The sequence below is a fragment of the Neoarius graeffei genome, chromosome 27 (assembly GCF_027579695.1).
Source record: "Neoarius graeffei isolate fNeoGra1 chromosome 27, fNeoGra1.pri, whole genome shotgun sequence".
Taxonomy (NCBI): Eukaryota; Metazoa; Chordata; class Actinopteri; order Siluriformes; family Ariidae; genus Neoarius; species Neoarius graeffei.
The window spans coordinates 33,860,605-33,886,800 of NC_083595.1; the positions used below are offsets into that span (position 1 = coordinate 33,860,605).

Below are 26,196 nucleotides of genomic sequence, written 5' to 3' on the forward strand. Positions count from 1 at the left end.
AAGCACACCTTGATGAACTTGCCAAAGTACAAGTTTGTTAATAATCGAGGCCATAACTCTGGCAAAATTTGCCCAAATTAAATGAAATTTCAATCTGCATATAACTGTCATATAACAAAGCGTTGTGCTGAGTTTGGTGAAATTCCTCCACAAATTGAGAGGAGTTGATTTCAGAAGAACGTACACCCTCATGAAATTGTCAAAATACAAGTTCTTTAATCAAGGGCCAAAATTCTGGGAAAATTTTCACAAACGAAATTAAAATCACAATATGCGTATTACCGTCATATAACAAGGCCTTTTGCCAAGCTTCGAGAAATTTGTCCAAAAATCATGAGAGGAGTTGATGTCAGAAGGCGAGCGCACCTTCATGAAATTGTGAAAGTACAAGGTTATTAATCAAGGGCTGGAACTCTGGTAAAATGCGACTGAATTGAACAAAATAATGTGTACTACCGACATATGACAATGCCTTTTGCCAAGTTTGATGAAATTCCTCCAAAAATTGTAAGAGGAGTTGATTTCAGAAGGAAAACACACTCATGAAATTGTCAAATTATAATTTTGTTAATCAAGGGTTTAACTCTGGTAAAATATGACTGAATTTAATGAAATTACAATATGCGTATCATCGATATATAACAAAGAATCCTGCCAAGTTTCGTGAAATTCCTCCAAAAATTGTGAGAGGAGTTGATTTCAGAAGGTGAGCACCCTTCCCAGGACGGATGGACGGAAATTGCCATGACATAATCCCCCTTTGGGCCTTTTGGCCAACGGGGCATAAAAACTGTGCCACATTTACATACATATAAAGCTAATTTAACCAAGTCTATTATTCTTCTCTGCACAATTCATACCTGCAGCAGACGCCAGTTGGAGCGGTGTCTCCGCTGAGCCCTGGTGCCCGCTCTTATGAGCACGGCCCTCCACGTCAGCCCCCATATCCAAAAGCAGCTGAAAAAGTGAATTCATATTTAACATTATATCCCTTATCAAAAAAATTCCTGTGCAGGGATTGGCCAAGGATGGCTCATCTCATCTCATCTCATCTCATCTCATCTCATCTCATCTCATCTCATCTCATTATCTCTAGCCGCTTTATCCTGTTCTACAGGGTCACAGGCAAGCTGGAGCCTATCCCAGCTGACTACGGGCGAAAGGTGGGGTACACCCTGGACAAGTCGCCAGGTCATCACAGGGCTGACACATAGACACAGACAACCATTCACACTCACATTCACACCTACGGTCAATTTAGAGTCACCAGTTAACCTAACCTGCATGTCTTTGGACTGTGGGGGAAACCGGAGCACCCGGAGGAAACCCATGCGGACACGGGGAGAACATGCAAACTCCGCACAGAAAGGCCCTCGCCGGCCACGGGGCTCAAACCCGGACCTTCTTGCTGTGAGGCGACAGCGCTAACCACTACACCACCGTGCCGCCCTCCAAGGATGGCTCACGTGACATAAAATAATTCCACCACTGATTAAGCTGTGCATCTTGTGACGGCAAAAATTTAAATAAAAATGGATATGGTGTGAGTCAGTCATGGTATATCCTGGATATACCATGAACTGAGGTCACAGTTTCAAGCTACTGTATATGACCAACTCGAGTCACAGCTGTGGCTCTGCGAGCGTTTCTGTGTGTGTAGATCAATGCATCATGATCATGCCAAGTGAGGCAGGCCATAGCCCAGTACATTGCACATGTGCAGGTTGAAGGTCGTTCTGATGTAAAACAACAAACATGGCTGGCTCCAGTGAGTGAATCTCGGCATAAAATCTTAACGTTTTTAGCTTGGAATTTTTTGATGAGGGATATAAAACCTAATATACCATGCACTGAGAGGCACCAGGAAATATGGATTCTCTGAGGTGACTGATGATGTACTATTTTCTTCAGGGCTGCACCAGTCACAAAATAGTATTATACCAGTCACCTCAGAGAATCGATAATTTCTCTCAGCGCATGGTATATTTGATTACTATAACATGAGTAGAAGACTCCGCTGTTAGTTTTCTTTCACTAAATATTCTTGGGTTTCAGTCACGTGACTTTTCTTAGCGATTTCACTTCCGGTAAAACAGCTGGTGGTCTAGCAAACCAAAACGGCTGCTGTAGTGCAAACAACTAGCGATAACGTATCAGAGTATGCTCGTAATCTAGAAGCCACTGCTCGCTTTAGATATATTCAGAAGATTGCTATGTGCAATAAAATCGACTCCTACAGTCTGGGAAAGAAGGATTTGTCATACGATCTCGAAAACTACCCTTCAGTCGAGTTCCCCGACATCTCGAGCTATCTGGTGTTGCAGACGTTCTTCTACACCGCAAAACAGATGAAAGCATGGAAGAGTATGGAGGCTTACAACTTTTTTGTACGTGGCTGGGTAAAGGACCTCGGGATCAAGTCGCTGCCGAATGAATCCTGTATTGTTTTTGCCCGTGCAAGTATGTTTTTTTAAAGCTTTTCGTTCATGTCTTTACAATGAAGCGCTGCAAGTTGAAGTGTAAACAATCAACAGTTGGCTTGATTCTCACTTGTGTTGGCTCTTATCTCTCAGGCAAATTATTCACAAAGATCATCAGAAGCCCCTTTAAAGACCTGGATCTTAGTTAAACAAGATGGAGAAGTGATCACGGCGCATTGTAACTGTATGGCTGGGGAAGAATTTTGTCGCGACCTTCATGCATATGGACTTTGTTTACTCCTCACACAGAAACAGCTGGGGACTTTAGCACTTCATGACGGAAAAAAAAACAACGTAAAATAACAACACATACCGTAGCAAGAAAAGTACTTGGAAAACACTAAGGACATAGCTGAGAGGGAAATACAAACCTTTCACCAAGTGATCACTGCAAACTCGAGCATGCTTCGACTCGGCTCCCTTCGATTTCAGTGCGAGGTTCAAAAGCCACCTTTCTTCACCTCTTTTTGTGAAATCCTGTGTTCATTCACCCTTTTTTATTAGTTCACGGGGAACCCTGAAGAAACTTTTATCAGTTTCACGGTTTAATCGATTCGAACAACCTAAAACAACACAAGTGTCAGGCATTTTTCATGCGAGCAATGCGCCTTCTCCGTACAAACGCTTTGTCAACTGAGCTTTGGTAGACCACCAGCTAAAGTTTTGAAAAACTAATGAAGCGGATGTGACGTCACGTGAAACCCAAGAATAATACAAGTCTATGCAGTGTAAAGCTAGTGTTACAGTATATATTGAATGTATGAGGATCTCCAGCTCACCTGTACCACTGATAAATGTCCATACAGTACAGCAAAGGTTAGCGCCACCCAGTGGCGACTGTCAGGGTGAACAGATGGATGTTTGGGCGAGCAACTAGGCACCTGCATTAAAGGATAAGAAGAATCACTCTTTAAATAAAGCAATATTAATGCTATTCCATCCTTATGATATTAATTATATACACTGTCCGGCCAAAAAAATGTTGCACGCTAATATTTCCTCGGATTGCCTTTAGCTTTGATTATGGCACATATTCTCTGTGACATTGTTTCGACAACCTTGTGCAATGTCACATTTATTTCCATCCAGAGTCGCATTCAATTTTCGACGAGATCTTGTCACGATGACGGGAGAGTCGAACCACTCCTCTCCAGCACATCCCAAAGACTTTCAGTGGAGTTAAGGTCAGGACTCTGGTGGACAATTCACGTGTGAAAATTATTCCTCATGCTTCCTGAACCACTCTTTCACTATTGGAGTCTGATGAATCCTGACACTGTCATCCTGTAATATTCCTGTGCCATCAGAGAAGGAAAAAAAAAATCCATTGATGTGATAACCTGGTCATTCAGTACCTTCAGGTAGTCAGATGACTTCATTTTATTGGCTCATAATATTGCTGAGCCTCGACCTGTTCAACTGAAGCAACCCCAGATCATAACACTACCTCCAGAGGCTTGTACAGTACATGATGGGTGCATCACTTCATGCACTTCCCTTCTTACCCTGATGTGCCCATCGCTCAGGAAAAGAGCAAATCTGGACATATCAGACCTTTTTCCATTGCTCCAGAGTCCGATCTTTATGCTCACGAACAAATTGAAGCCTTTTCTTTCGATTAGTCTCATGAACAAGTGGTTTTCTGATTGCTACAGCTTTTTAGTCCCAATCCTGTGAGTTCTTGTCACGTTGTGCACGTGGAAATGCTCTTACTTTCATTATTAAACCACCATGAGGCCATCGATTTTTTTATGATTCGACTTCAAGTGTTTAAGTGATTTCTGAACACAGTCAATCAAGATTTTTTCCCCCAGACCAATTTTTTTCCATTAAGTTGATGGTTCCCCACTATCCATCCAGGTTTTAATAATGTGTTGAACAGTTCTTAACCCAATTCCAGTCATTTCAGCAATCTCCTTAGTTGTTTCTTTGCTTGATGCAGGCTAATAATTTGACCTTCTGAAACACAGCGACATCTTTTCCACGACCACGGGACGTCTTCGGACATAGGTGTTAAAGAAAAGAGAAGCTACTCACTGCATCAGTTAGGGTTAAAAGAATTGTTACCAGCTGAAATGCATCAATCAATACAGCAATTATCCAATCAAAGGCTCTGAAGCATTTGCTTATTTAAATCCAAACAGCAACTTTTTTTTGGGGGGGTGGGACAGGCAGGGTGTAATAAGTACTTTCTACAGTAAGCATCATTCTTTACCCCAATATCCAGATTAGCGCCTGCGTGAATGAGCATGTGGACCAAAGCTTCATCTCCTGCTGAGCAGGCGTACATCAAAGGAGTCATGCCCTAAAAACAAAACAACAACAACACACACTTATTTCTGCATCCTAAAATCAACAGCTCTGTCTCACACTCAAAATAGAGTTCATTAGTGGTTGGTTAATAGTCAAGAGTTTCTAATGTCCTAAAGAGGCTCTACTTGAAATTGTATATACTCTTAATACAACCCCGATTCCAAAAAAGTTGGGACAAAGTACAAATTGTAAATAAAAATGGAATGAAATAATTTACAAATCTCAAAAACTGATATTGTATTCACAATAGAACATAGACAACATATCAAATGTCGAAAGTGAGACATTTTTAAATGTCATGCCAAATATTGGCTCAATTGAAATTTCATGACAGCAACACATCTCAAAAAAGTTGGGACAGGGGCAATAAGAGGCTGGAAAAGTTAAAGGTACAAAAAAGAAACAGCTGGAGGACCAAATTGCAACTCATTAGGTCAATTGGCAATAGGTCATTAACATGACTGGGTATAAAAAGAGCATCTTGGAGTGGCAGCGGCTCTCAGAAGTAAAGATGGGAAGAGGATCACCAATCCCCCTAATTCTGCGCCGACAAATAGTGGAGCAATATCAGAAAGGAGTTCGACAGTGTAAAATTGCAAAGAGTTTGAACATATCATCATCTACAGTGCATAATATCATCAAAAGATTCAGAGAATCTGGAAGAATCTCTGTGTGTAAGGGTCAAGGCCGGAAAACCATACTGGGTGCCCGTGATCTTCAGGCCCCTAGACAGCACTGCATCACATACAGGCATGCTTCTGTATTGGAAATCACAAAATGGGCTCAGGAATATTTCCAGAGAACATTATCTGTGAACACAATTCACCGTGCCATCCGCCGTTGCCAGTTAAAACTCTATAGTTCAAAGAAGAAGCCGTATCTAAACATGATCCAGAAGTGCAGACGTCTTCTCTGGGCCAAGGCTCATTTAAAATGGACTGTGGCAAAGTGGAAAACTGTTCTGTGGTCAGACGAATCAAAATGTGAAGTTCTTTATGGAAATCAGGGACGCCGTGTCATTCGGACTAAAGAGGAGAAGGTCGACCCAAGTTGTTATCAGCGCTCACTTCAGAAGCCTGCATCTCTGATGGTATGGGGTTGCATTAGTGCGTGTGGCATGGGCAGCTTACACATCTGGAAAGACACCATCAATGCTGAAAGGTATATCCAGGTTCTAGAGCAACATATGCTCCCATCCAGACAACGTCTCTTTCAGGGAGACCTTGCCTTTTCCAACATGACAATGCCAAACCACATACTGCATCAATTACAGCATCATGGCTGCGTAGAAGAAGGGTCCGGGTACTGAACTGGCCAGCCTGCAGTCCAGATCTTTCACCCATAGAAAACATTTGGCGCATCATAAAATGGAAGATACGACAAAAAAGACCTAAGACAGTTGAGCAACTAGAATCCTACATTAGACAAGAATGGGTTAACATTCCTCTCCCTAAACTTGAGCAACTTGTCTCCTCAGTCCCCAGACGTTTACAGACTGTTGTAAAGAGAAAAGGGGATGTCTCACAGTGGTAAACATGGCCTTGTCCCAACTTTGAGATGTGGTGTTGTTATGAAATTTAAAATCACCTAATTTTTCTCTTTAAATGATACATTTTCTCAGTTTAAACATTTGATATGTCATCTATGTTCTATTCTGAATAAAATATGGAATTTTGAAACTTCCGGGCGGCACAGTGGTGTAGTGGTTAGCGCTGTCACCTCACAGCAAGAAGGTCCTGGGTTCGAGCCCCGGGGCCGGCGAGGGCCTTTCTGTGTGGAGTTTGCATGTTCTCCCCGTGTCCGCGTGGGTTTCCTCCGGGTGCTCCGGTTTCCCCCACAGTCCAAAGACATGCAGGTTAGGTTAACTGGTGACTCTAAATTGACCGTAGGTGTGAATGTGAGTGTGAATGGTTGTCTGTGTCTATGTGTCAGCCCTGTGATGACCTGGCGACTTGTCCAGGGTGTACCCCGCCTTTCGCCCGTAGTCAGCTGGGATAGGCTCCAGCTTGCCTGCGACCCTGTAGAAGGATAAAGCGGCTAGAGATAATGAGATGAGATGAGATTTGTACTTTGTCCCAACTTTTTTGGAATCGGGGTTGTACTTTCAACCAATTTAAATATTTAATCATGAGCATACTTATATTTGGCTTTAAGCATTTTACTTATTTTAGGTTGCATCTCTGTATTTTGGCAACTCAGCCCAATTATTAGCTCATCCGGCTGACAGGTGATGAGTTTATGCCATCATGTGTTGTCCGTCACCTGTCTGTCCAGCGTCATCCACATTTCACGAAAATCGCTTCTTCTCTCTCAATTCTTCATGGATTTTTATTCTTTTTGGCAAGACGGTAGGTCTGCCTGGGGTGCATATAGCTTCTACCCAAATTTGCATAATTGCAATTAATAATAAAGATATGGAGTAATTAAACCCTAATGAGCAGTTTCCACACAAATAGCTTCTTCTCCCTCAGTTCTTCGCTGATTTTGATTCTTTCTGGCATGAAAGTAGGGGTACCTAGGGTGCATATGACTTCTACCCAGATTTGCTTAATTACAATTATTAATGAAGTTATGGACTAATTAAGCTTTAATGAGCAGTTCAACAAAAATCACTTCTTCTCAGGTCAGGTCCTTGTGGTTTTGGATTCTTTCTGGCAAATAGGTTGGTATTATATAGGGTGTATATAGTTTCTATATATAGTTTGTATTTATCGCACAAGGTGGCTCACTTTAGAGTGTTCTTTCTGGCCTAGACGAAGTCGTAGTGAGCTACACCATCATTGACGGTCTCGTTTCATTGAGAGTGCAGGTTGCAAAGTTAAACATGTTTCCAGACTTTTAATGATCATACAATTCCAAAGAAATTTAAAAAAAAAATCATAACATCATGATGCAGTGGATCTGGCTGGTTTCCACATTTCAGGTTTCTGTTTAAATTTTTTCAGGCTCCTGGATATTAACCTCAGAATGAAAAGGGTTGTTTAGGAAGTGAGAGAAAGTTTCGTCATTCATATAGAAAGCGTTCCAACCTGATCATCCATCGAATCGACTCCATCAGGACCTAGCAGCTGGATGGCCTGACTGATCAGATCTGTGCGTCCGCAGTTGAGCATGCGGAAACCCAGGTCCAGGTTGAACTTGTCTAATGCAGACTTTGAATCCAAACGCTTAAAAGAGCTGAAACAGCACTCTGGCCTGAGAACACAAGATGATGTAAATGGCATGTGGTCACTTATATGAAGGGAAAGAGACCATTTATAGGACCATGAAGATTTGATTTTTTTTAAAAATTATACTTAAGCTGTCTGGGTTCACAGTCCAGTCCAGGCAGGAGCAGCCTGGCTGTCTGTCTCACATCATCGCTGTCCACGAAGAGACTCCGCCGATGCTCAGCGTGAACCGTCGCAACCCGCATCCACTCCATCAGAGGGGGGAGTAAAGGGAACGGCCTAGATGAAGAACAGATTCTTCTACTCATTTAGCTCTCTGCACCCCTTATAGAGTCACGTCGCTCCCTGGTGTGTTAATTTAATCACAGACAAGTGGAGTAACACTCTTCTCTTATGGTGCCGAGACTCTGCTAAATAACTTGACATGATTGTCAAAAAAATATGAAACAGTGCGTTGATTTTGCATTTTATCAAAGATCTACAGTTTCCAGAAAAGCAGCTACTGCATTTATTGTACTGTACTGAAACTCAATATAAGAGATTACACCTGATAAAAAGTCAACGGCATTCACAAGCAAGAACTCGGTAGAGTGCACGCCTCTGCTAAGCCACAAAATCAAAACTTTCAAATTTCATCAAAATTCATTCACTATTTTAAGTTATACAAACAGACAGACAGAGAGACAGACAGCTAGATAGAGACAGATGGATAGATAGACATACAGATAGACAGACAACATATAGATAGACAGACAGACAGACAACATGTAGATAGACAGACAGACAGACAGACAGACAGAATGAATCCTGGATCCACATATATATCCAGATTTGCATCAGAATCTAATCGATTGTTCTTTGGCCCATGGCTCACCTTTCCTCAAAATCTGTTCACTACTTTGAGTTACACTTGGAACAGGAAAAAAAAAGAAAAAATTATATTTATCTATATAATAAGCAGCAAAGTTTGTTTGTTTGTTTGTTTGTTTGTCTTGCACCAGCATCGCCATTTCTTGACGGATTTTCACCAAATTTGGCAAGTAGATCCGGGGATGACCTGGAATTTTGCAGATATAAACAAAATTCATGTACAGGCCCCAGGGAGGTTCCTGGGGGCACAATATCCACCCACACCCTCTCTCAATGCCCTTCACATTATATTTATCATCAACACAAACTCCTGACAGATCTTTACTAAACCTGGCACGTAGGTACAGGAGATAGCCACGATTTGGCAGAACTCAGAAATTCCATATTTGGGCCCCAGGGGGTCTCTGGTGGGCCCCTGGGTGGTGGATGTTTGGATTTTTGTTTGTCTTGGGTTAACATCACCATTTCTTGATGGTTCTTCACCAAATTTGACATGGAAGTCTGGGGGCAACCCAGAATTTTGCAAAACCCAGGTAACATGCTAGTGTGTGTGTGTGTGCGTGCGCGTGCACGCGCGCGCACACACACACACACACACACACACACACACACACACACACACACACACACAGGATTCACATATATATCCAGATTTTCATCAAAATCTAATCAATTGTTCCTTGGCCCATGGTTCACCTTTCCTCAGAATCTGTTCACTATTTTTTGCGTTATGTTGGGAACAGGCAAACAAGCAAGCAACCCGAGGTAAAAACATAACCGCCAACAAAGTTAGCAGAGATAAACAACACACATTTCCACATGCTCATTCTGAAACACAAATGATGCTTTTCCCTGATACATGAATTCCCATTACCATATCCTCACAGGACTGGAGTCCCGATAAAACAATCATGTATAGTTTTTCCTTTTAGAAAAAAAAAGACAACGGAAAAATTTAACAACACTTTCGTTGGCAGATCTAATCCCATGAAGAAATCGACTGGGGGGGAAATCTGCACACAAGTAGAACATTCATTCATTCATTCCTTTTTTCATTCACTTGGGAAGCAAAAATAATGGTAACCTGTTCTGTACTGTCACACACCTCTCTTTGCTCAGGGCCATCCTGGGTGGCTCTAAATTTGGATTCTCCATCGACTCCATCTGTGGACTGCGCAGGAAATAGTAGAGTGTGTGCAGAGCATCGGGAGACCAAGAGAGCTGCTGCTTGTGGCTGGAACGGCCAAGACTGAGGATGCATCCCCTTGAGAGCATATGTTGCATGTGGCGCATGGCGCGGGATACGAGGTCACCTGAAAACATCAAAACAAGTTGCCAAATTTGGGATTGTGAGCAGTTTGTGCAGAGCTGCCATGATCTGACCTCAGCATATGAAAATAAAATGTATGGCGATGCTCTTACACACTCAGAAAATAAAGTACATTATTGCACCTTTAGGGGTACAACAGCGTGCCACTGGGACAGTACCCTCTAAGGTACTTATTTTTACCCTTTAAACACTGCTTGGGAACATATATGTACATTTTTGACCCTAAAAAGGTACACAGTTATCTTGAGGTCCAATAATAAGCCCTCAGAGGTACACTGGTGTAGAGTGTACCTTGGGGGACAGAAGTGAGTGGACTCCTACTGTACCCCCATTTCTGACAGTGTACAGTACAAATGATTTACAAACAGCCATTTAAAAAGCTGTGAAATGTTTCCCAGCCACATAAAATGAGTTTGTGAACAAGTGCATTAACTCCACCTACACACTTAAGTTTTTTTTTTTTTTTTGTCTCTCAAGGATGTTCTCCAGGGGTTTCCATTTCAGGTCTTTTCTAGAAATCCAGGCACCTTAATCAAGAATATTTGAGGAACATTTTTCTCAGCATGTAAAGAAAGACCTGAAAATGTCCTGATGAGGCAGGACACTGAAGACTGAAGTAATTAGTCATGACACTCATACAATTAAGAGCTTACAACACTAAAACTAGTTCATTCATTTCGATTTCATCAACTAACATTAACTGATAGACAATTTCTGCACCTCCAAATTCTAAAAGCATTCTACAAATACACAATTTATACAGAGTCTCCCATCGACTCATAGCAGAGGTGGAAATGTGACCAAATACAGTGTCTTGCGAAAGTATTCATCCCCCTTGGTGTTTGTCCTGTTTTGTCGCATTATAAGCTGGAATTAAAATGGATTTTTGGGGGGTTAGCACCATTTGATTTACACAACATGCCTACCACTTTAAAGGTGAACATTATTATTGTATTGTGACACAAACAATAATTAAGATGAAAAAACAGAAATCTGGAGTGTGCATAGGTATTCACCCCCTTTCGTATGAAACCCCTAAATAAGAGCTGGTCCAACCAATTCACTTCATAACTCACATAATTAGTTGATTAAGATCCACCTGTGTGCAATCAAAGTGTCACATGATGTCTCTATAAATCAACCTGTTCTGGAAGGACCCTGACTCTGCAACACTACTAAGCAAGCAACATGAAAACCAAGGAGCCTCCAAACAGGTCAGAGACAAAGTTGTGGAGAAGTGTAGATCAGGGTTGGGTTATGTTAAAAAAATAAAATAAAATTTCAATATTCCAGAGAGCACCATTAAATCCACTATACCAAAATGGAAAGAATATGGCACCACTACAAACCCGACAAGAGAAGGCCGCCCACCGAAACTCACAGACCGGGCAAGGAGGGCATTAATCAGAGATGCAACAAAAACACCAAAGATGACACTGAAGGAGCTGTAAAGCTCCACAGTGGAGATGGGAGTATCTGTCCATAGGACCACTTTAAGTCGTACACTGCACAGAGTGGGGCTTTATGGAAGAGTGGTCAGAAAAAAAAGCCACTGCTTAAGAAAACACGTTTGGAGTTTGCCCAACAGCATGTGGCAGACTCCACAAACACATGGAAAAAGACTGTCTGGTCAAATGAGACTAAAATTGATCTTTTTGGCCATCATGGGAAACGCCACGTGTGGTGCAAACCCAACACCCTGAGAACACCATTCCTACCGTGAAGCATGGTGGTGGCAGCATCATGCTGTGGGGATGTTTTTCATCTGCAGGGACAGGAAAGCTGGTCAGGACTGAAGGAAAGATGGATGGCACTAAATACAGGGCAGTTCTGGAAGAAAACCTGTTCGAGTCAGCCAGAGGTTTGAAGCTGGGACAAAGGTTCACATTCCAGCAGGACAATGACCCTAAACATACTGCTAAAGCTACACTGGAATGGTTTAAAGGGAAACATTTAAATGTCTTGGAATGGCCTAGTCAAAGCTCAGACCTCAATTCAATTGAGAATCTGTGGCATAAGTTGAAGATTGCTGTACACCAACGCAACCCATCTAACTTGAAGGAGTTGGAGCAGTTTTGCCTTGAAGAATGGGCAAAAATCCCAGTGGCTAGATGTGCTAAGCTAATAGAGACATACCCCAAGAGACTTGCAGCTGTAATTGTAGCAAAAGGTGGCTCTGTAAAGTATTGACTTTGGGGAGGTGAATACTTATGTAGGCTTCAGATTTCTGTTTTTTCATCTTAATTATTGTTTGTGTCACAATACAACAACAATTTACACCTTTAAAGTGGTAGGCATGTTGTGTAAATCAAATGGTGCTAACCCCCCAAAAATCCATTTTAATCCCAGCTTGTAATGTGACAAAACAGGACAAACACCAAGGGGGATGAATACTTTTGCAAGACACTGTATATCATCCAGGCCTTAAAACACACAGTGGAACGCTAAATCAATACTACCAGCTTTGATTGTGTAGAAATCCAGGCTTGTTTTATTCCCATAAGAAGGATGAGCAGAAGATAAACAAACAGAGGAAGACTGATGTCCTCTCCTTATCATCTGGGTTCATCATTAAAAGAACAGGAGCCAGGAGAAAGAGCAGTAGCCACATGGAGAAAACATCACACCGCATCAAGGAAGCAAGCCACAGGAGCAGGACACTGATCTAATAAACAGGGACCGATATTGTCTTTATAGGGATCGAGTTCCAGGTTTGTGTGGCGGTCGAGAGGCCAAATTTTGGCCAGGCTTTAAATGAAGTGGCACTCTGTAACTGGAAACCCATCTGTCTTGAGGCTGTGCCGCTCTGCACTCACTCCTTAATTACCATATCAAAACGAATACGGATGAATGATCTCCGATAGATCTACCACAAAGACCTGCCTTTTAGCTCTCATGGGTATTGGGTGTGGTGTTATTTTAAAAGTTTGTCACAAACACAAGGCACAAAAGAGGTATTTTTCTCTCCTTGGGACCAAACAGAACATGCTCTTGTACCAGGAGCACAAGTAACGGAGTGTTTCAGATCGCCTGAGGGCTGGACCGAGCAGCGGTCAGGAGCACACGCTGCCCGCACCCTGAGCTGTGGGCTGGAAAATAAACACACGGCCAGCAGCACAGCCACATGTTTTAGGGGAGAGTAAGTCAAGCATGTCCGACAATGCTAATGACACAAAGAAGCTCTTTTATAGACGACTTGGGGGGAAAAGCAGTTAACATGGCAATAAACAGGACATGATGAACATAAATGAACACCAAAGTTAAAATTATCATCTCTGAATGCTTTCAGCATTGCTTAATGCTCTTTTTTTTTTATAAAGAAATGGTCAGAAATATGCAAAACACTTCTACAGAGATAGAAATGGGGATGCAATTACAGTACATTTAGTCAGCTAGTTCTCATAAGTGTGCATCATTATTGTATAAACGTTACAGAAACCTATACACACACACACACACACACACACACACACACACACTATATGACCAAAAGTATGCGGACACCCATATGTAGGCCTTTCCTAAACAGAGTTAGAAGCACACAATTGTCTAGAATGTCTTTGTACACGGGGCGGCACGGTGGTGTAGTGGTTAGCGCTGTTGCCTCACAGCAAGAAGGTCCGGGTTCGAGCCCCAGGGCCGGCGAGGGCCTTTCTGTGTGGAGTTTGCATGTTCTCCCTGTGTCCGCGTGGGTTTCCTCTGGGTGCTCCGGTTTCCCCCACAGTCCAAAGACATGCAGGTTAGGTTAACTGGTGACTCTAAATTGACCGTAGGTGTGAATGTGAGTGTGAATGGTTGTCTGTGTCTATGTGTCAGCCCTGTGATGACCTGGCGACTTGTCCAGGGTGTACCCCGCCTTTCGCCCGTAGTCAGCTAGGATAGGCTCCAGCTTGCCTGCGACCCTGTAGAAGGATAAAGCGGCTACAGATAATGAGATGAATGGGAATGGGTCTTTGTACGCTATACGGTAGCATTAAAGGATATGGGACATGGATTTTTTTCTGGGCATAATTATGTATAAAGGACATAAGAAATGCCATCTAAATCACTGCAGGGCGTCAAAAATGTGAAAATCATCACATTATTCAAGTTTTTCTATACATCAGCGTAAAACAAGGATTCGTTAATGAGCTAGGTGGTCACGTGACCCGTGACGTCACAAAAACTTTCCAAGGAGCCAGCGCTTGGGAATCTAATGTAAACAGGTTACCGAAATGGACACCATCGACAGTGATATTCCCGATGTTTCACAGAGATGTGAAGTTAGACCCTATCAATTCGAACCGATAGCTGGAAATTCACATGAACATGGATCTTGTATTTACTCTGACGGGTCAGATGATTCTGAGAGTGAGGGTTCATTCAGCCCTCATGAAACTGAAAGCGGTCGGCTGGATAACACTTCCTGGTAAGTTAAAAACAATTCTGCTCAAAGGCTAATGATCTGTTGAAAGAAGTATTATTTTTGTATCATACATTGAAAGTTCATCATAGATCTAGCAAAAGTCCGTTGCAAGCTATTTTTTTTTTTGCTGATATTTTTCGAGATTGATTGAGATACAATGCTTCCAGAGTCTGAGATGAAAACATTCAAAATGGCGAAACGAGTCAGAATTATGATAATCAATAATTGATACACCCAAAATTATAATACTAATCCTTACCTCGGCTTTCAGTCGCTTAGCGCAGAGGTCTTCAACAGGGGGTCGCGAAATCGCACCGGATCACTCATATCAACAAAAATATTCCTGCCCTGTCCCCTGGCCTCCGTGCAGGGATGCAAACAGCGCGCCTTTTGGCAGATGCCGCCTTTTTCACGGCTGAATCGCGCAGATCCGATTTAAAAAAAAAAAATAGCGATGTTGGTTCATGGAGCATGAGGCATGAAGTGTAAGGATGAGAGAGAGGCGGTTTGGGTCGGGAAGCTGCGCGCATTTGTGCAGCCTGGCGCAGGTGTGCGTGGCTTCCCGATTTGAACTGTTTTTTTTTTTCTCATCTTTATGCTTCCTGTTTCATGTTTCATGAATTAATATCGCTCAGTACCTGAGTATTAATGTTGAAAGAATCCTCAGTGAAATGGTCCGAATACAGTTTGTGGGAAACAGTAGGTGCAAAGTTTTTTTCAACAGGTGTTCTGTAAAGTTGTCCTACCAAGCCTACTGCGCATGCGCGAAGCCTACTGCGCATGCGCAGGTGAGTCCACACTTTCCTCAGCTTCGGGTCCTTGGGGAATGCAAAAAAACTTACTCCAGGGCATTTCCCATTGGAATTATTGCAACCATAAGCAGCACAATACACCATGATGTCCAATGTATGATGTCCAATGTACTTTAAAGACTATAAAAACAATTTTCTTGTCATCCACTTCTCCATTCATCTACCCGCTTGTGCTGTGCCCGAAAGTTTCTGTGACGTATGATCACGTGACAGCGGCTCTTCCGGTTGCAAAAAATGCATATCGGAAGTCGAGCAGAAATGCCATATAATCATCACGAATATAACGATTTTGCTGAATTTAATAGATGATTTTGTATTTGTTGATGCAATTAATTCATATTTTTAATGGAAAGAAACTGATATAGCGTGCTTTTATGTTTCATGTCCCATATCCTTTTACTGGAACTAAAAGACCCAAACCTGCTCCAGGATGACAATGCTCCTGTGCACAAAGCAAGCGCCATGAAGACATCAAGGTTCTAATTAGGCCTTTTCAACGTATCGGGCCGATATGCAATGCTTCCTTACTGCTACGCCCACAATATTGTTGCTACACTAATAAAAAGACTTGTCAATCTTGAAAATGTGCACTTTTGTGTAATTTTCTCTTGTTATCCCCATGCAGCGGTGGCAGAGCACCACCATGTGAACGTTCTACATTTGGACATACTCCACTCCCCGTTCACGTAAGCGCCCAGTGCATATAGCTGCCCGAGTAGTTCGGTGTGGAGATTGTCACTGATCGTGCTAGTCTGGTTCACTTCCTTCCTTATGCTGTGTTCACGGTAAAGTGCCAGCCGTGTTAAGAGGCGCTTACGCGCCATGCATGTAATATGTGCCGGTCCCCGAGTTAGATCTGGATAGTCATGTATTGTAATTGAAGGGCTGAAGCTGAAAATAAAGCTGACGCTTGGTGAACATCAACTGGCTGTTTTATTCTTACTCCATAAAATGTGTCACGGATATAGTTGAATATTAATTATAATAAGAAGTCTTCAAATCACAGCAACTTTTGACAAAAATAAATAAATAAATAAATAAATAAATAAAATCACAATAATCAAAAAAAGAGTGACTTTCCAGGAGGCCTGCAAATGCCAGGAAATGCACTAGAATGAATGCATCTCCGAGCATGTAGAACCCGTGAGCTTTCGAGGGCCTAATGTGGCTCCTGAACCCCGGGCCGTTATAACTAGTGTCACTATGCTGATATCTTTGGTCTAGTCAGAATCCTGGACATGGTTTCCCAACTTTGTGGAAGAACTTGAGTGGCCTACACAGAGCCTTGATCTCAACCCTGATGAATACCTTTGGGATGAACTGGAATGACAGCTGGGCACCACGACTTCTCGTCTGACATCAGTGCCCCATCTCTTACGCTCTCTTGGCTGAAGGAGAAAATCCCCACAGCCATGTTCTAAAATCTTGTGAAAGCCCTTCCCTGAAGAGTGGAGGGGGTTCCAGCAGCAAAGAGTGAACAATTCAATAACTTTTTCTTCTTCTTCTGTTTCATACAGTAGTTTTGGAATGAAATATTCAATGCTCATGTGTCCACATACTTTTGGCCATAGTGCATATTTCCTCTAACATGCATCATTTCTATAAGAACTTCTTTTTAAAAATGTTCTCAAAGTCATATGAAGTAAAATAAAACACGACAATGCACAACAATCAAAAACAAACATGAATATCAGGGTGATAATAGAAAGGTTTTGAAAGTCTGGGTTGGTTGAGAACTGCCCTTATGCCCTGTAAATGTGTTCATTTTCATGAAAAGTGCCAATAATTCTAAAACTGCTTGTAGATTTTTATCCATCCATGCATTATCTGTAGCTGCTTATCCTGTTCTACCGGGTCGCAGGCAAGCTGGAGCCTATCCCAGCTGACGATGGGCGAGAGGCGGGGTACACCCTAGACAAGTCATCAGGTCATTGCAGGGCGTAGATTTTTATGTTTCAGGAACATTTAAGTTGGTCAGTTGCTGATTTATAAACATGACTATCAGGTAAAATCTGGGAATTGGAGCAATGATTAAAATTCCAGCCATAGCAATCTGAGCATTTTCCTCTTGCTTTTTTCTTTTTAAATGATTTTGAGAGGGGGCGGCACGGTGGTGTAGTGGTTAGCGCTGTTGCCTCATAGCAAGAAGGTCCGGGTTCGAGCCCTGTGGCTGGCGAGGGCCTTTCTGTGTGGAGTTTGCATGTTCTCCCTGTGTCCGTGTGGGTTTCCTCCGGGTGCTCCGGTTTCCCCCACAGTCCAAAGACATGCAGGTTAGGTTAACTGGTGACTCTAAATTGACCGTAGGTGTGAATGTGAGTGTGAATGGTTGTCTGTGTCTATGTGTCAGCCCTGTGATGACCTGGCGACTTGTCCAGGGTGTACCCCGCCTTTCGCCCGTAGTCAGCTGGGATAGGCTCCAGCTTGCCTGCGACCCTGTAGTACAGGATAAAGCGGCTACAGATAATGAGATGAGATGATTTTGAGAGGGCCTGTAAGAAAGCCATAATAATCCACCACGATGGCTTTCTCGAAGTCATGCTTGGATAAGAATCCCCAAATTTTCCACCAACTTCCAAGAATAAAATCATGGTTTAGGCATTTCTACTGATGGTAGAATATGAATCCACAACACCACCGAGATTTTACACATGGATTCGAGGTAGGACTTTCTCATGGAGTCGTCTTCATTTCCATCAAAATAACTTCTCATTGGACTTCGACTAGTTTGAAGAAGCCATACTCACTGAGCTCGGAGATGCTTCCCACACAGGTGGCCAGCAAAGCCTGCTCCAGCGTCCGCACCTCCATCTGAACACATGGTTCCTGTCTGCTTTCTGAGCCTGGACCATGACCCTCGGCGTATGGGCTGAAGTGGGCTGGCAGAGAGAGCTCTCCTACACACCAAAAAAAAACCACAATCAGATATGAGAAAAAAAAAAACACAACGGAAATAAACCTACTAGCGAAGAGGAACACCCACACTTAAAGCCAAATGATGTGATTCTAATTATTTCCAATTATGAAGCAAGATAGGAATGGCATAAAAGGCACAACCCAAGATGGCATTAACGCACTAAAATACTATGCATTCATTGGTACGGTGCCCCAAAACAAACATGTAAAGCCTTATCATTAGTTAAATGATTGTGCAAAACTGATAACGCTAGTTTTCTAGGTCTGAAGTTATTACCGTTTAGTGGAGCGAACCAGTGAGCCATTAGAGTAATAAGTCACAACCTCACATAGAGTTAGTGTCTATTAGAGATAAGAAGAGGACAAACTTTGAAGTCTAGCTGCAATTTTCTTTCCCAGGATCCCTCAGGGAGTGTGAACACAACGCCCTTTGTCTTTCTCCTTTCACAAGGAGTGAGTTATTGGGACAATTGTATCAAATCCATCCATCATCAATACCACTTATCCGTCAGAGTCATGAGGGAAGCTGGAGCCAATCGAGTTGTATTTAATGTTCTAAGCTAATCACTGATTGCAAATTCACAAGTCACAGGACTTTGAGTGCCACTACTGGGTGGATGAAGTGAAGATGGATGTGTTTAACAAACAAGAGGTGTTCTCTTTGTTATGTTCATTGGTTGTCATCAGTGTTGTAGTCGAGTCACTAAACCTTGAGTCCGAGCCCAGTCTCGAGTCCCAGGTGTTCAAGGCCGAGTCAAGTCCAAGTCATTGAAGAAAATTGAGTCGAGTCCAAAAACAAGACTCCAACGGCACCATTTGACGGTGGCTGTTGCTGCCTTTATGTGAAAGCGTCTCTGCTACTGTGTTGGACGAATGTTACTGCCCGACTGCCCCGTTTTAGTTAATAGGCTACAGATAAAAAGCTTGTTCATTGCTCAGCAAGCCCCGCCCACTACCAACAGGGCAAATAACATGAGAGAGGGTTAACACTAGCTAGTTCATCACTCAGCAAGCCCTGCTATCAGCAGAACAATGAACACAACACATCGCTTCCTTCTCTGGGTGGAGTCTTACCAAATGACAAATGAAGTTCGAGGTTGTCCCCGTCGTCTCCTCGAGAGTTCTTCTACATATGGAACGCATTTTTTCCCACTGCACAAGAACTCTGTTTAAGCAAAGCGGACTATCCTAGGGGCGTTCTCTCCAGGCATTTTAGCGCCATTAACGTTAGTTTGTTCCTGAACATGACGTATGAACAGGTGAATGTGCATTCTCTTGCACAAAATTAGTATAAAAATTAATGTAGATAGAAATCGTATCCGGGCGGCACGGTGGTGTAGTGGTTAGCGCTGTCGCCTCACAGCAAGAAGGTCCTGGGTTCGAGCCCCGGGGCCGGCGAGGGCCTTTCTGTGTGGAGTTTGCATGTTCTCCCCGTGTCCGCGTGGGTTTCCTCCGGGTGCTCCGGTTTCCCCCACAGTCCAAAGACATGCAGGTTAGGTTAACTGGTGACTCTAAATTGACCGTAGGTGTGAATGTGAGTGTGAATGGTTGTCTGTGTCTATGTGTCAGCCCTGTGATGACCTGGCGACTTGTCCAGGGTGTACCCCGCCTTTCGCCCGTAGTCAGCTGGGATAGGCTCCAGCTTGCCTGCGACCCTGTAGAAGGATAAAGCGGCTAGAGATAATGAGATGAGATGAATGAGAAATCGTATCCCAAATTATTATGGCATGTTACAAAAAAAAAAAAATCGGAGATTTCATCTCTAATTTATGAGTCCGAATGCAGTTAATGCACGAGCCCGAGTCAGTGCTCAAGTCCAAGTCAACAGTCCTTAAAATTAGGGCACGAGTCGGACTTGAGTACTGCACGCCTGGTTCTCATGAATTGAACGTGGCTTTCTTTGCAAATATCATGGGTGTTTTCCTTTCGTGGGCTCCATATCCGTTTACAAAAGATGAATAAATTAACTAGCAGTAATTAAACTAATAGATCCATTAAAGTTCCAGGTAAAGTCCAGTTATTCTTTCCTTTGTGCAGATAATAATGCATAGAATAAGCTACTGAATAACCTGCACACAACTGGTTTAGCTGGAACTGTTTGAGACACTGATTTACGGCTTTAGCGAAACGGTTCTCAACAAGTAACTGACTCCAGTAAAGCTTAAAAATGGCTTTCATTATTTAACCTCCTGCGTTTTAATCCTTTCCCATGATGGAGATCAACTGCTCCTCTCCAGAACTCCACAGCTCTCCTGATTCCCACTGGAGCTCTAATAAAGTCATGAATCTGAGGCTGAACTGAATGGCTTAGAAGGTTGCCTCTGGAATACACGTCTACGTTTACTTTCTTATAAGCCGCAGGGGATATAAAGCATACTGTGAGCAAAATGATAAAGGGAGCTCGAGCTTGGCTACTGATTTATAAATGATGTTCAGCTCCGAGGAAGATAGAAAGCTTCGGGGATTCTTCTTTTACACATGATTCGAAATACATCCCTTTCCCTGCGAACTTTCATTCACTTGGTATGAAAAAGGGATCAAACAGAGGATAAAGGAATGGACTTGTTTTCAAAATTAAAGGAAACGACTGACCAGTTGTCCAGGCATGTGCAGCCGTTCATTCAAGTAATTCACATACTGTACTTGGTATGGTGAAAACGTCTTTATCCAGATGCTGGTCATTTGGTATATTTAGGTCACATTTACGAATATGGATGCAATGTTTGCGATTATTATACATACAGGACACTTTTTCGATGGAATATAAACATGTGTTCTATTCTCTTCTAGCTGATTTCATTCATTTGGTTTGATAGCATGCAATATTGTTCACATATCGCTTATCCTACGTGTATTATGTCACTCTACCCAATGGAGAATGAGCGTTGAATATGGTTTATGATACTGCATGGTTGTCAGGACAACATGACGTCAGAGACGTAAACAAACATGGCCGCCAGGTGTGCGTCGTTAAATATGGAATATTTTGAGAGAATTTTGAAAGAGAAAGATGCATTGAACTTCCAAAAGGAATATTCATAATAATAACAACAATAATAAACAACAAGTATTGTCAGGCAAAACAAACCTCACTCAGTCGCACTTATGATGAATATGAAGGAAGATATCACGAAAAAAAAAATAGGTACCCTATGGGTACATGTGGCTACTGCTTATAAATAAAAAATTTTCTGATCCCATGTCCATACAGTCAGTACAGCATATACGGTACAATGGTGCTTGAAAGCTTGTGAACCCTTTAGAATTTTCTATATTTCTGCATAAATATGACCTAAAACATCATCAGATTTTCACACAAGTCCTAAAAGTAGATAAAGATAACCCAGTTAAACAAATGAGACAAAAATATTATACTTGCTCATTTATTTATTCAGGAAAATGATCCAATATTACATATCTGTGAGTGGCAAAAGTATGTGAACCTCTAGGATTAGCAGTTAATTTGAAGGTGAAATGAGAGTCAGGTGTTTTCAATCAATGGGATGACAATCAGGTGTGAGTGGGCACCCTGTTTTATTTAAAGAACAGGGATCTATCAAAGTCTGATCTTCACAACACATGTTTGTGGAAGTGCATCATGGCACAAACAAAGGAGATTTCTGAGGACCTCAGAAAAAGCGTTGTTGATGCTCATCAGGCTGGAAAAGGTCACAAAACCATCTCTAAAGAGTTTGGACTTCACCAATCCACAGTCTTACACAGATTGTGTACAAATGGAGGAAATTCAAGACCATTGTTACCCTCCCCAGGAGTGGTCAACCAACAAAGATCACTCCAAGAGCAAGGCGTGTAATAGTCGGCGAGGTCACAAAGGACCCCTCCTCTCTCACATTGGCTAATGTTAATGTTCATGAGTCCACCATCAGGAGAACACTGAACAACAATGGTGTGCATGGCAGGGCTGCAAGGAGAAAGCCACTGCTCTCCAAAAAGAACATTGCTGCTCGTCTGCAGTTTGCTAAAGATCACGTGGACAAGCCAGAAGGCTATTGGAAAAATGTTTTGTGGATGGATGAGACCAAAATGGAACTTTTTGGTTTAAATGAGAAGCATTATGTTTGGAGAAAGGAAAACACTGCATTCCAGCATAAGAACCTTATCCCATCTGTGAAACATGGTGGTGGTAGTATCATGGTTTGGGCCTGTTTTGCTGCATCTGGGCCAGGACGGCTTGCCATCATTGATGGAACAATGAATTCTGAATTATACCAGCAAATTCTAAAGGAAAATGTCAGGACATCTGTCCATGAACTGAATCTCAAGAGAAGGTGGGTCATGCAGCAAGACAACGACCCTAAGCACACAAGTCGTTCTACCAAAGAATGGTTAAAGAAGATTAAAGTTAATGTTTTGGAATGGCCAAGTCAAAGTCCTGACCTTAATCCAATCGAAATGTTGTGGAAGGACCTGAAGCGAGCAGTTTATGTGAGGAAACCCACCAACATCCCAGAGTTGAAGCTGTTCTGTACGGAGGAATGGGCTAAAATTCCTCCAAGCCGGTGTGCAGGACTGATCAACAGTTACCAGAAACGTTTAGTTGCAGTTATTGCTGCACAAGGGGGTCACACCAGATACTGAAAGCAAAGGTTCATATACTTTTGCCACTCACAGATATGTAATATTGGATCATTTTCCTCAATAAATAAATGACCAAGTATAATATTTTTATCTTATTTGTTTAACTGAGTTCTTTTTATCTACTTTTAGGACTTGTGTGAAAATTTGATGTTTTAGGTCATATTTATGCAGAAATATAGAAAATTCTAAAGGGTTCACAAACTTTCAAGCACCACTGTGTATTTACTCTATGAAGCAGTAGCCACAAACACGAAGCATAATCCAAAAATGAACAATTTAAAAATCACAGAAGTAAAATATACCTGGTGTCTGTACTTTATATTATTCTACTCTTAACTCTTACAGTTTTCGAAACTGAAACCTCCGAACCGAGGCTGACACACACACGCTGTCGCCATGACCCAAACTCTTATTTCCTGGAAACGGCCCGGCGCTAGAGCTCAGTGGAACGCACTTTCCCGCTGTAATAAGCATAAACATGTCTGAAAGCAATTTCTTTAGTCTAGTCCATTTATTTTGAATGGCGAACCGAATTGTATACACTCACTGGCCATTTTAATTGGAACACGTGTATGCGCAGTGTGCGATTGTTACACTCTTACAGCACGATCACGTAGTGGCTAGCACCTCTACGTATATGAGGCAGTAGCCACAACAAAAACGATTTTGACCTTTTTTGGTGACTTTCACCGGATAACACTCAAAATGGTGGAGATTCTATTTGAGACCATTGCCCATCTAGCCTGAAAGTTTCATGAAGATTGATCCAACCGTTTTCCTGAAATATCATTAACAAAAACAAAACAAAGAAACCCGACCAAAAACACAATACCTCACCCCCTGCTGGACTCTGTCCCGGGAGAGGTAATAATGAGACCATCAATGACGGCACAGCTCACTCCGGTGCTGTCTAGTCCAGAAGAAACGATCTAAAGTGAGCTACCTTGCGCAATAAATGTTGCAAGCTACATATATACACTATATACAAGCTATATAATAGGAACTATATACACCCTAGGAATACCTACCTATTTGCCAGAAAGAATCCAAAACGGCGAGGAGTTGACTGAGAGGAAGCAATTTTTGTTGAACTGCTCAATCATTAAGGCTTAATTAGTCCATAACTACATTAATAATTGTAATTAAGCAAATCTGGGTAGAAGTCATATGCACCCTAGGTACCTTCATGCCAGAAAGAATCAAAGTCAGTGAAGACTTGAGGGAGAAGCAGCGATTTGTGTGGAAACTGCTTGTTAGGGCTTAATTACTCCATATCCTCATTATTAATTACAATTATGCAAATTTGGGTAGAAGCTATGCACCCCAGGCAGACCTACAGTGCAATGCAATAATGAGTACACCCTCTTTGAAAAGTAACATTTCACACAATATGACAAGGAACACAAAGATATATTTCCAAAATGTTCCCAGACTAAGTTAAACACAGGTTCTGTTGAGCTTTTGAACTCAAAACAAAGGCTAATAATATAACTTAAATGATTTTTATTTCAGTTTTAGTGAAATTTGTGTGGTGCAGAAATGAGTACACCCCACTAAAGGGCTCTGAGTAAAGCAATTTTTTAGGCTACCAATGTGGACCTGAATAAACAATTAACCACAGGTGAGTCTAATTAGTCATTACACAGGTGTTAATTAGGCAGTTGGCTACAAAAGGCTGTTACCTAAAGCAAACCACCCTTTCCCATTTCCTGCTGTCAGCAATGGCACCTCATGGCCAGGAAATGTCTCTGGATCTGAGAAAGCGGATTATTGCTTTACACAAGAGAGGTGAGGGCTACAAGAAGATCAGTAAAGCCTTACTTATCAGTAAGAACACGGTTGCAAAAGTGATCCAAAAATTCAAGACAGATGGAACTGCAGCCAAAGTACAGAGACGTACAGGCCGGCCAAGAAAATTAACACCCAGGCAGGAGCGGCTTGTAATGAGAAAAGTTGAGGAAAATCGGCATGCAAGTGCACAACAGGTATCTAAGGAAGTAGAGACTGAAATTGGAGTGAATGTGTCACGTGACACAATATGCCGTACAGTGCAGCGGAATGGCATGCATGGGTGTCGTCCCCGAAGGAAGCCTCTCCTAAAGCCCAGTCACAAAAAAGCCTGTCTAGAGTTCGCCAGGGCACATGCTGAAAAGGATGAAGGCTACTGGGACTCTATACTCTGGAGTGATGAGACCAAAATCAATCTTTTTGGAACTGATGGCTTCAAAACAGTCTGGCGTCGCAAGGGTGAGGAGTACAAGGAAAAATGCATGGTGCCCACAGTGAAACATGGAGGGGGTAGTGTTCTTATGTGGGGTTGCATGAGTGCTGCGGGTGTTGGAGAACTGCATTTCATTGATGGCATCATGAATTCTCAAATGTACTGCTCTATACTGAAAGCTAAGATGCTTCCATCACTTCGGGCCGTTGGTCGTCGTGCCATTTTTCAACATGACAATGACCCAAAACACACATCTAAGGCCACTGCTGACTTTCTGAAGAGGAACAGGATGAGAGTGATTCCATGGCCAAGTATGTCACCTGATCTGAACCCTATAGAGCAGGGGTGTTCAAATTGATCCATAAAGGGCTGTGTGGCTGCAGGTTTTCATTCCAGCCATGCAGCAGCACACCTGACTTGGCTCATTCAATCAACTGAACTGTCTTCACACAGTCAAATACTTGCAGCCACACCCACCCTTGATTAAAGGGTGGGTGTGTCAGTTGATTGAATAAGCCAAATCAGGGTGCTGCTGCATGGCTGGAATGAAAACCTGCAGCCACACGGCCCTTTATGGATCAATTTGAACACCCCTGCTATAGAGCATCTTTGGGGAATACTGAAGAGGCAGGTTGAGCATCACTCTCCATCCAACATCCAGGCTCTGAAAGATGTCATCCTTGAAGAATGGAAAAAGATTGATGTAGCCAAATGTTGTCAACTTGTGCACTCCATGCCAAGGAGACTTGGGGCTGTCATTGCAAATAATGGAGGCCATACAAAGTACTAAATGTACTGGATGTAATTGAGTTTGTTGTGGGGTGTACTCACTTTTGCTCCACCCCACTTTCACGGAAACAGAAAAATATGTAATTTAAGGCATCTTTTCACCTTTCTGCTTGAGTTATAATGTAAGAACATAGTGCAATAAACATCATCAAGGAACTGTTTGGGACATATTGTTTGTGTTCATTTTAATACTGTGAAAAATGTCATTTTTCAGGGGGGGTGTACTCATTATTGCATTGCACTGTACCTTCCTGCCAAAAAGAAGAAAAATCAGCAAAGAAGCGATTTTCGTGA

General features: G+C 42.3%; 1 protein-coding gene across 1 annotated transcript in view; it reads right to left on the reverse strand.

Annotated features, from left to right (window-relative positions):
- Positions 1-26,196, reverse strand: part of abtb2a (ankyrin repeat and BTB (POZ) domain containing 2a) — a 69,452-nt gene that overhangs the window by 21,735 nt on the left and 21,521 nt on the right. Inside the window, exons 2-8 of the mRNA XM_060911158.1 lie at positions 18,125-18,274; positions 9,939-10,146; positions 8,090-8,242; positions 7,823-7,988; positions 4,696-4,785; positions 3,260-3,361; positions 861-957 (exon numbers count right to left, since the gene is read on the reverse strand). Coding sequence (XP_060767141.1) covers positions 861-957; positions 3,260-3,361; positions 4,696-4,785; positions 7,823-7,988; positions 8,090-8,242; positions 9,939-10,146; positions 18,125-18,274 — 966 coding nt within the window. The remainder of the gene's footprint in view (positions 1-860; positions 958-3,259; positions 3,362-4,695; positions 4,786-7,822; positions 7,989-8,089; positions 8,243-9,938; positions 10,147-18,124; positions 18,275-26,196) is intronic.